This window comes from Bombus fervidus, chromosome 1, assembly GCF_041682495.2.
Source record: "Bombus fervidus isolate BK054 chromosome 1, iyBomFerv1, whole genome shotgun sequence".
Classification (NCBI taxonomy): Eukaryota; Metazoa; Arthropoda; class Insecta; order Hymenoptera; family Apidae; genus Bombus; species Bombus fervidus.
Genome location: NC_091517.1, coordinates 7,251,543 through 7,263,597, shown reverse-complemented (window position 1 = coordinate 7,263,597; position 12,055 = coordinate 7,251,543). Strand labels below are relative to the sequence as shown.

Genomic DNA, 12,055 nt, shown 5'->3' with positions numbered 1-12,055 from the left:
GAAGGTTCTTTATCAGAATATTTTATGTATCAATATCAGTATTTTATTTTATCTTTAATAGAAGAATTTATTGTAATTAATAAATGAGCTTTATAGTACATATGATTCATAGCAACCCAATTTTAAATATTATTTTCAATTGCGTTTTAAATTAAAAAGTGTTAAAAAGAATAAAAAGTTGAAATTTGTATTGTTACATAGTATTATACTATAAACTTATATAAATTTAATCATTTGACATAGAATAGAAATTTAATTTTTGCAAAAATGCAAAAACTATTAAAATCAGTAATTAATAACTTTTGTAATTTATTAATCTTATCTTGTGACTATGCATAATGTTTTGTACTAAGTAAAGTACAAACAGCATAATATTAATTTAAAACGTTTTACTACATTACTGATAATATCATATTATCCGAAATTATACTTGATAAAGTAATTTTATTGTTATGGATTGAAATTCTAATAAAAACCAGATTTATATAATATATCAAATAATATTGCAAATACATTATACACATACATACATATTCAGTAAATGTAACATAAAATAATTTTATATAATATAATACTATATATATTAGAAGTTTAGTTCATTATTTCGTGAAAGGCAAATTGATAATGTACTCCAATGATATCTGTAATTTTGTCTGATTTTGTAATTTATATTATGAACTCTTTGCATAAAATTTTATTCTTTTAATCATATAAAATATACAGATATTGCCGAAAATCTCATAAATCTCCGCCTATGTGTGCTCTGAAGTGATTTCCTATCTTCTAAAATTTAATCAGTGTTAATTCTTGAACAATGATTATATTCATTGTATTATATTATGCAGTCCTTTTCTTGTTAGAAAATAACACTACTAAAAAAGAAAATTATAATCTAGTTAAAGCCAAAAATTATATCCATGATAAATGTTAGTATATTCACCAGTGCATCTGTTACTTAACGAAAGCAACATTCTTTTAGTAGATCTTTCTTCATTTTTAAATTGATTTGCAAAGATATTATACATTTCAGTTTAATATTAGTGAATATACTATAATACAAACTATTGTCAAAACTAAGAAATCACACATGGATGGAAATAAGTGAGAAAGAAACTGATTTATATTGATTACAAGTATTAATTAGTAATTGATAATTAATGTGCCATGCCTATATTGAGTTGGCTAGCTTACTGTATATCACGTTTTAAATTCAAATTACCAAGTTAATAGACATAGCTTTGGAGAATTCAGTAAATTCTATTACATTAAATCCTACTCTTCATAATCAAGATTCAATTTCAAAATCTTACACAGAGTGAATAGATATTTACAAAATGCTAGTAACAACAAAATGTAATATTTTAAATTAATATTTAGCATTTTTTTGTAATGATAATCACACAGTTGTGATCAAAGAATTACATCTTTCCTCTTCTTTCTTTAATACATACATACAATCAGACTTATAGAGAATCCGTGCAACACTTAAGGAAAATAATTATAAAATAACGCTAACATTAATATAATTAACTTTAATAATAATTGAAGTATATGTATGTGATGATACTATTTATATATTTGCTTACTTCACATGAAATTTCACATAAAATAGTATGATCTGTCCAAAACAAAATATTTTAATAACTCCTTATACTATACTATATATATATATATATAGTATAAGGTAAAATATATATATAGTATATATATATACACATACATACATACATACATACATATTTCCCAAAATACCATAACATTCGTTCTAATTAAAATAAGAAAAAATTAATTATCTACAATTTTGTAATATTAAGTTTCATTTTAATCTTCTTAGCATATATATTTAGAATATATATTAGTCCTCTTATGCAATCCATAATTTTTGAGGCCAATATGTTAATTTGCATTCATTACAAACTGAAAATATTAAGAAGTTTTATTGTGGATATATTAAATATTTTTCTTAGATTAAAAGTGAAATATTGTACATACACTTCCAATTTTTACAAACTATAGAATTTGGAACCATTAATGAATAAATCTTTATTTATACCTTAGTTTCTAATATATAACACAATTTTTAAATTGCTATCAGCTAAATGTAATTTTTGTTATAAAAGGTTTTGTTCTTTTATGTATATAATTACAAGTCATGGACAATCTATAATATATAAATTTTAATTTTAAGTTTAATGATGCATGAAATCATTTTCTCTTTCACACTCCTTTAGAGTTTGATACAATTATTGTAAATCTATATCTAAATATAAAATTTCCTGTAGTTTAAATTCTCTATACTTCTTATAAATTATTTTTTGTAAATTATATTCCTATAAAGAATCAAATAACAGTACTTTACACATTGGAATAACTTTCTTATTAGTCACAATTATAATTTGATTTTTTTCTATATAAAATACAGAATAATTACTCTAAGAACAAATATAGTAATTATCAAATTTATTAGCATGATATTAAAGTAATTTATCTTAAATAAAATGCATTTATATATACACAACATATAATCTACAATGTCAAAATATTTCTTTATAAATCTATAATAATAATTTTATGAAAAGATATATGGATTGCCTATGGACTAGGATTGAAATATTATGACTTATTTTATTTACTCATATCACAACATAAAATGTAGCACGAACATCTCTATTAGTCTCTATTGTTTATTATCAATTATAGAAGTTCATTAAAAGTCTGTATTGTATTCATGTATCCTCCTAAGAATAATTAAAGGAAGAATTTATACAAGATACATATTAATATGCAATGCTACAAAACAAATAATTCAGTTGATTGTGACCATTTTCATTTAAAGAGTTTTGAACACATAAATATATATATAAATGTTCCTATTTTTGTTTTACATTTTTATTATTGTAATTGAACACATTCTCAATTTTTATATCATGGAAGTTCTACTTTTTAATTAAGTCGTTATTAATAAATAATATTAGTATACAAGAAAATTGGAATGTGTGCTACATTTTTAACGTAAACAGTGGTAAAACATAATAGATAAATATTGCTTGTCGTTTTTATTAAATTATCGATTTTGTGATGCAATGTTAGAGAAGCAAAATAATCTAAAATAATTTTACTACTTAAAAATTAAAGCCTTTTTACTGGGTTTACTATTTGTGCATGGAAGAAATATTTTATTATAAGATATGTAGCTTAATTTATGTAGTATACAAATTGATATATTTATGTAAGTTTCTATTGTATTGAAATATATGGGTAGATAACTATATATTATATGTTGTATGACATAACATAAACATAATTATTAATGAAAAGATTTTGAATTTAATGGAAATAATTTTCCCATTATTTTTGTTAATTGTATTGTGGGGAAAATATCACTAATAGTATTGTAATGATTTAAATATTAACAAGTAGAACAGTCACAATCACTGAATTTAGATGCAATACTTCGTAATAAAGATGAAGATATGTATATATGTATATATGTATATATGTATATATGTATATATACATATATACATACATATCATATAAAACACAAAAAATACATGGAAATGTTTTAAATGAAAAAAAGACAGAAATTAGGTACTACAATATAAAAGTACAACATTGGGATGTGTACTGGATGGAAACTTTGGACAATTATAACAAAATATAATATAATACAACTGAAATATCGATAATAAAAGCAACAATAATGCTATTTGAATCAACACTGAAAGAAGAAGTACTTTATATCTGGAAAATTAATATAACGGATTTGTAATATACCAAAATTAATATACAGACTAGAATAATATTTGCAAATTCATTTCAGCAAGTAAAAGTATATATAATTTAATAATTTTCTGATCAAGCAAAATCAAATGAGTCGTTAGGTGTAATAATAGAGTAGAATTTTTATATCAATCTTAATGTATTATTTATAATGATAATATATTAATAATAACGATATTTGCTTCATTGGTAAGTATTATCTTGAGGAAATGCATAAATTGAATTGAATTATATGCTAAAAATAATATTGTTTACATTACATTATATTTTATTTAATCTCGCATATATGTTTCCATTTTTGCAGAATAAAATCGGAGGAATTTGTTGCTAAAAACAATGTTTATTTTCAACATATTATTTATATTAAATGCCAAAACTTCGAATATATAGCACTATATACATGGGTACTTAAAAAACACCACTTAAGTTATTTTCTACTTCTTTGGAAATAAAAACAATTGTTGAAAACAGAAAATATTTGATATTATATTTAAATATACTAAATTACAATTAATTATTTTTAGTGTTTGTTTTTTATAATTTGTTATTTCTTATTGTAATAAAAAATTATAGATAAATATTCTATTGTATATTTAAATTATTGTAGAAAAATTATAAAAATTTAGAAATTAATCTCAATACATTATAAGATACAACGGTACTTCCATGTTAATCATTAGAATTTTATAAGAAATTTGAAAATATAGTACAAAATTATATAGTAATACAGTAACATTATTATAATCCTAAAATATGTGATTAAGAATATTATAATTATAAAATATCTAAACATGACATCAAACATTTTTTATCTAAGACATTGTCTTTTATTTTAAAAATGCTAGCATTAATACTTAAGTGAATTATTTAGGTATTTCCCACTGTATAAAGTTTCTTATTTTTTATGTCAAATATAGAATAATATGGTGTTTTAAAAAATATGTATCATGAATTCAATTACAAAAATCAACGTAATTATGTAAATAATTTACAGAGATTTGCATCAAGGCTGTATATTCAATAATATCAAATTAAAATCAAAAAAATATATTTTAATGTTGAAAGGAATTTGAAGTGGACACTGTCATATTTTGGTAATTCAACAATAATTTTATTATCAATTTAATTTTTGATATTGACATTCTTTCTTAGTAATGTAAAACAAATTGTATAAAATAGTAAAAAAATGTCCTTTAATTTTAGAAATTAATTTCTCATTGAAATAACAAATATTATCTATTATGAATGCATTATTATAACTACAACATAAGATACTGTAACTAAATTTTTTCATTAGTCTGTCACTTTGTAAATATCTTAATTACATTAAGAATGCAATTAAATAAATAAATCGACTCACTCAGTTTTTGTTAAATCAGACTAAGTGTCACTGAAAGTTTGAAATAAGGTTTTCGAAGATCAACACATGCAATTATCAGTAAGATTATTTAATACTAGACCTTCGATAAGTTAAAATCTTACCGAAAATATTATTCCTGTGTTGTGCTTATTTCAAATCTTCAATTAGTCAAAATCAAATGTATAATAATTCGAGCATTATGATTATACTGTTTTTTTCTTTTTTTATTATAATTGCAAGATATTGATAAATAAATGTCTCTAAACATTTTCTGTAGTCGCATATAAAATTTTCTGTATGCTATAATAGCTGGCTTACTTCAAGCCCAAGAACATTAAGATTTACTTTTCAGTATAGTAGATGAGACTGATACTTAAAAGAGTTTTCTTTTTTAATCCTATTTAGTTCACAAGATATTTGGATATGGTTAATAAATATTACAACGTTGCAAAAAGCATCTAAGTTCTTCTTCAATATGAAGCTCTCTTTCCAGATAGATCACATTGACATATTTTGATAATTAAAAAATATGCTGTTACATTAATTTCAGTCCAATACACATTCCCAACCCTAACAAACCTTTTAGGTTTGGGTCAATGCATATAACGAGCCAACTTTTGCTATGTATGTAAATCATTGAATTAAACGTCGATAGACTCGTTATGCATTCACTACAGGCAAACGTACATACATACATATTCTATTAATTGATTATGATTAAAATTAAAGACTATTAGGGGGGAAGGATGTAGAACTATTACTGTGAGCCAGACTTAACATTGAGCCACTAAGGCTTTCATCGTCTGGGTAAGATTCTTTTGATGCCTCAGCTATCGCCAGAGCACTGCAATAATTTGAAAAAAATGTATATAGGTACATCTACAATATTTCTTTCTAAAGTTCTTAAATTTATCTTTCTATTTTATGAAATGGTAATGAATGATTAGCTTAGCACAAATATGAATTGAAAATAGAAGTATAGAACTAAAGAACAGTTGAAACATTTTCTTTTCCCGTTAATATTTACGAAATTTGTTCGAACTAAAAACTATGAATCACAAATTACATACCTGAATCCTATTCTTGCACTTTCCTCATCAAATTGTTGTAATTCACGTTCTTGTCTTTCATGTAATAAACGTATCCGCTCACTACGTTCACGAAGGAATTCCTGAGTTTCAAGCTCCATTTTCTGTTCAAGCAAAGCTCGTCTAACTGATACTCGATCTTCTAATTCACGACGTTCTCTGTTTCTTTGAGCTTCGGCTTGCATTTTATTCTTAGATTGATATGCCATTAGAATTTCTAATTCATAATTTAACCTTTCCTATAAAATATATGAGAAATAATTATTACATTTACATTGCTGTAGTTCTAATACTTGTAGGATATTTGTTTCAAGCATTATCAAAACCAAGTTTCAAAATTATAATATGAATTTTTTTGTATATTTGAACAAAATCATATTTTTACAAACTTATTGAAGAATATTAAGTTCGTGAAATTGTATGAAATTGAAATTGAATGAAATCGTATTTTAAAAATCTTGTAATTTTATCAGTTTTCAAATAAATGCAATATTTTACCTTGAGATTATGGCATTCAACTTCTTGTGATTCATCTAAACGTATACTTTGTTTCTGGAGCATTTCAGCAATACTTTGTTCATACTGATCACCCAATAAAGCTAACTTCCTTCTTTGTTCTTCTTTTAATTTTTTGATAACAGCCTTTTGCTCTTCTTTAGCTGTTGTTTGTAATATTTGAGCTTTTAATGCCTTATATTGTCGCGTTTGTATTTTACATGTTTCTCTAAATTGTTTTCGAATTTGCATTTCTTTTTGCTAAAATGATAATAAAATATTAAAAACTTTGATTTATCTATATAAGATCTAAGCTTTTATTATTTTTCCCGATATCGGATTTTATTGTTTAAATAAAGTGTTTATATGTTATAATGTTGAAATATATGTTTAATTTGTAGTATTAGATATATGAGGGGATATATGTGTTTGGGATCGAAGAGTGGATGAGTGTGGGTCTTGGAGATGGGTTTGGATGCTGTAAGAGTTGTATGGGAATAAATAGGAGTTAAGTATATGTAAGCCAAGTCCTTTTTCTGAGCTGTGAAGTCGAAAAATAAATAAATAATAATAATACTATCGTTTTGAAAAATTAAAACACGTTACTTACTTTGAGACTCTTAGGTTGTTGTTTGAGCTCCAATGCATGCTTTTTACGTAAATCACGTTCTGCTCTTTGCATATAATCTTGTTGATTAGAAAGTTCTGTAGCATGTTGTCGATGAACTTGATCTTCTCTAAGAGTATGAACTGCCCTTTGTTGCCTGTATTCAAGTTCTTGTGTTTTTTCATGATGTCGTAATAACATATTATGTGCTTGTTCTAATTGTTGTTGTCTCTTATTTAATTCCTGCATAATACAAATATATTTATAACATATATTTAAAAAAATGTATTCAAATATAACAAAATAAAAAGAAAGAATTATCTATATAAAATAAAATACTGTACTAACTTCTCGAAGTAGCTCTTGTTCCAAACTATGAAAAACAAGTAGCTTTTTTCTACGGAATTTACGAATTTCGAGGTCAAGGTATTCTCTTTGTCCTCTTGCAAGGCGTTGCTCTTCTTGCGCTTCCATTTGTCGTAAATTATCTTTGTGACTCTGAAGTGTAGCATCTCGTTGTCGCTTCGGTGTAACTTCATCCTGAGATAATTCTTTTTTCCATCTTTCTTTGTAAACCTTAAAAAAACGAAATATCGTTAATCATAAAATATTATCAAAAAATATAAAGCTTTTTTGAATTACCTTATAGTCTTTCTTTTGCTGTGCTTCTAATGCTTTCCGATCTGCTTCCTGTCTACTTGTAATTTCTTTGTGTAATTTTTTCTCAGCATTTTGGTTTTGTTTAAGCTTACGTTCTAATTCTTGCAAATGCCTTAATTGAAGTTTTTCCAATTCTTTACTAAACTGTTGTAAAAGAGTTTCATATTCTTTATCTAATAATTGTTTATGGGATTCCATTTCCATTTTGCAACGTTCTTCTAATTTTACCTTTTTAAATAATTATAAATGAGATATATTATTCAATAAAAATTACATAATGTTTAGATATTAAATTAAGCACTTACCAAAGCACCTTGATGTTCCCGCCTCATTCGTTTATATCCACTCATTTGTTCATGCATTTCCTCTTGCATATGTTCTTTTTGTTGTTTAGTTACAATCGATGTCGTCCTAATTGTTGCAAAATTATTGGCACCATGTTCAAGAAGATTGGCAGTGACACCACCTGCTGATATTTTATGTCTATTTCGTACAGATCCCGTGGTATAATCATTTGCATCAGCATTTGGCAGTGGCAAGCTGTTGGTGGAGGAACTTTGAGAACTGGCAGAAACACCCATTGAATGAATTGAATGCTCTGAGGTAATTGAATTGCTCTTGCTACTATCACCACCTGTTTGTTCATCTGGAGTATCTATAAGATACAAGTAAGAATATAAATATAAAAGTCTAAAAAAAGGATATAAACAAATACTATGATCTCAAATCAAATTTCAACTGAAAACTTAACATACCATCAGCATCACCAACTGTACTTTCAGTTTCACAAGCATCGATCATTAAGATCTTCTTCATTTTCCGATAATTCAAATTATCCAATTCTCTAACAGCAGCTTTCGTTCTCTGAATTAAGTCTATTAAAACTTGTGGAGAACGCGTTCTGGTGACAAATTGATGCTGTAAAATTGAAAGCCTATAAGAAAACAACTAACTAAACTATAGTATATTTGTTTATACGAAACTTGAACAGTAAAGCAGCAAAAAATCTATATACTGCAGATAAAATAAAGATTTCTGTAGAAGACTCACTGATAACAGTTTACCAGAGGCTGGCCTTTCAGTTGGACTTTTAGTTAGACACACTTCAACGAAGTGACGAAAAACATCTGACCAGTCTGGAGAATTTAAAGTTGGTGTGTCATTCTGAGCAATGTGATACAGAGCACTCATAGCATTCATATTAAAATAAGGTGGTTTTCGCTCCGCTGAAATTATAATAAATATTCACATAATTCAATAAATATTTTGGTCTAATTTTAAATGATTTGTTTTTTTTATATGTTTTTAAAGTAATTTATTTTTTAACAGAGTAAAAATATATAACTAAATAAACATTTTGATACCTAATTCAATACATGTTATCCCCAAAGACCATACATCCACTTTTCCATCATATTGTCCTTCATCCATAGCTAATATCACTTCTGGTGCCATCCAATAAGGAGTTCCTACAAAGCTATTTGCTGGACACTTTATGCTTGCCGATCCAAAATCTGCCAATTTTACTGTCCCATTTTCGGTAAGTAAAATATTTCCAGCTTTGACATCTCGATGTATTCTTCCAAGAGAATGAAGATAATGCAAACCACGTAGCACACCTTCACAAATTGCAGCTATTTCATCTTCTTTTAATGGTCTCTTATGAACTTCAATAATGTCTGATGCAGAACCAAGGCAATATTCCATTACCAACTATAATTAATTTATAAAATTCATCACTGATAATTAAAAGAATGCTTATAACACAATATTATTTAAGATATGACTTATTAAAATAATTCTGAAAATATATACCCAGGCAGTGTGGTCCCTGAGATAACAGCCCTTATACTCTATTGTGTTAGGATGGTTAAGTTGCCTAAGAAATCGAATTTCTTTCAAGATATCCTGCCACTTCTCAACAGTTTGTTTTCCCACATATGACATTTTCTTGATGGCAACAATTTCTTTGGTAAGCAAACATCGTGCATAATAAACAGCCCCAAAACTACCATGCCCGATTTCACGTAAGTCTTCAAATATTTTCTCCGGATCATTTTTTTCAAATAATTCAGCAATCTCTGGGTCCTTAAGGCTACCAGGCCTTGGAACAGCTGGCATAGTAAAATGTTAATAATTAAATAACCAAGGCCTATTTCAGACACCTTTAGACGTCTTCTTGTCTTTCAATCTTCTATCCTAAATTTTATAATATTACTTAATCCTCTGTCAGTCCATTCCAAAATTTAACATTCTATCTGTGGAAAAGAAGCAAATTATATTATTTTCAACTTTGATAATTAATAACTAAACACTAAATATTATACTACTCATAATTTAAATATATTAATTGAATTTACTTAGATGATTTTTCATTTTATTTAATATTAGAGTGTGATTCACGTACAAAGTATAAGGAATAAAGTAAACAAAGTACAATTAATATGTTTTTCATTAAAAATAGACATAATTTTTAGTTAATTCTTAATATTTCTACAAACTTTATATCGTATAAATTAAGTTATTTTTAATTGAACAAATATGTGTATAATATATAACAACTTTGTATATTATAATGCACTGTGATTTGCATACCTTCATTTCATATTTCTCCTAATTTAATTTTTTATAATACATTAATAGCAGCAAGTCTCTCAATAAGTTCAATGACAAACAATATTCAACAAACACAAATACACAAGTTTGTGGAATATACAGGAAGTACAATTAAAAATCTTTCCTCGCTATAAAACGTATTTATAATTAAGATGAGCTTGACACTTATCACGAGGTCCTCAATACGAAACACACTATTCTATACGTGGAAACTCATTTGACTTGAATAAATATCATGTTTTTAAACGAAAAATCTGCAGAGAAGATCGCATCGAATGTTATCAATAGTACGTGAAACTTTTAAGGAGCAAGTATTTTGACGGTGAGAATAAAAATAATAGTAAAATTGGGGTTGGTAAGCAAAGAAGGCGGTCGAGTGAAATTTGCAGGAGGTAGAAATGCGGGCGTAAGGAGGGTTGGGTCTCTGACTCGAAGCAATCGCGTCAGATTGGTCCTGCAAATACAGTAGAGGGATATCGTCGGTGTAGCCAAAAAGGCTCGCCGTGTTTGGATCGGATGTACAACATCGTGGTCAGATCCCCGTGTATCAACTGTAATTTCTCAAAAACTCCGGCAACAAGGAAAAAAGTGATATTCACCTCCAAAATGGCGAAGGAGCAGGCACAGAAGCATGCGCGCAGCTCCGAGCACTCTCTTCAGGCGGAGCACCTCTTTTTCCTGAACTTGGCCGATCCTTCAAGCATATTAAGATCTGAGGATCACGATTTTTTGTTGTGCAAACGCACCGCACCCCGGAAAAGTACACGCCTCGTACGTGTCACGCACGTACGCACACACGCGCGAGACGCGACAATCCGCGGCAACGCAACAATACGGTACCCACTATCGGCCGGACACACGAGAATTCGCTAACTTTTTGACGCCTTTTCGGCTAGCCTGGGTGTACTCTACACAGCAGGCGAATTCTCCGACGATGATCAGTGGCGCCTCTACGTCGATCAAGTACTAAACTAAAAAACATTACCGATAACTAATAGCTACTACTTTACCAATTTTACGCTTTTAACTTGGTAAAACAATGTTAATAAATAGAAAACGATCAAAATATGCGATAATACTTGATATGTCATTTAAATTTTAGAAATTTATTGTATGTAATAAAATATAAAGTAGTGTTCGATTAAAATTAGCTTTGGTATTTGTTAATTTTAGATAAGTGAAAAAATACGTTTAATAAGAATTTTATAATGAATTTATTTTTATACTTTTTCTTTTATAAATTTGTTGATAAATTTTATATGATCTTGATACATATTTTAAATAACTTATACGCATATATGAATACAATTTGTTATCAAAATAATCATAACTATTGTATAAATATGTATATAATTTTATTTTATATATATATATTTAAAATTTTACGAATAACTTATAAAAGCTTCATTTTTTAAAATTTGGCTTATGCTGTAAAAATTTAACTTA

General features: G+C 26.7%; 1 protein-coding gene across 2 annotated transcripts; it reads right to left on the bottom strand.

The window, feature by feature from the left end:
* Window positions 1-4,872: 4,872 nt before the first annotated feature.
* Tao (Serine/threonine-protein kinase Tao) lies at window positions 4,873-11,574 on the bottom strand. 2 transcript variants are annotated; one of them, XM_072005131.1, is made up of 12 exons: window positions 10,589-11,574; window positions 9,809-10,251; window positions 9,358-9,706; window positions 9,044-9,219; window positions 8,749-8,911; window positions 8,299-8,648; window positions 7,976-8,221; window positions 7,682-7,909; window positions 7,337-7,576; window positions 6,730-6,987; window positions 6,214-6,470; window positions 4,873-5,987 (listed from the first exon to the last, which is right to left on the bottom strand). In XM_072005131.1, exons 2-12 carry the CDS (start codon window positions 10,112-10,114, stop codon window positions 5,867-5,869), a joined length of 2,694 nt encoding a protein of 897 aa, XP_071861232.1. In that variant the 5' UTR covers window positions 10,115-10,251; window positions 10,589-11,574; the 3' UTR covers window positions 4,873-5,866. The 2 variants fall into 2 exon arrangements, with proteins under 2 accessions (XP_071861232.1, XP_071861222.1); XM_072005121.1 differs by having other exon boundaries at window positions 11,209-11,574.
* Between the last annotated feature and the right edge of the window lie 481 nt (window positions 11,575-12,055).

Bases quoted from the DNA above. Each gene is read 5' to 3' on its own strand.
- Tao (XM_072005131.1), bottom strand. From the start codon at position 10,114: ATGCCAGCTGTTCCAAGGCCTGGTAGCCTTAAGGACCCAGAGATTGCT. The intron at 8,222-8,298 runs GTAAGTGCTTAA...TTATTTAAAAAG, and splicing joins GGGAACATCAAGGTGCTTTG to GTAAAATTAGAAGAACGTTG. The intron at 7,577-7,681 runs GTTAGTACAGTA...TGTATTATGCAG, and splicing joins AACAAGAGCTACTTCGAGAA to GAATTAAATAAGAGACAACA.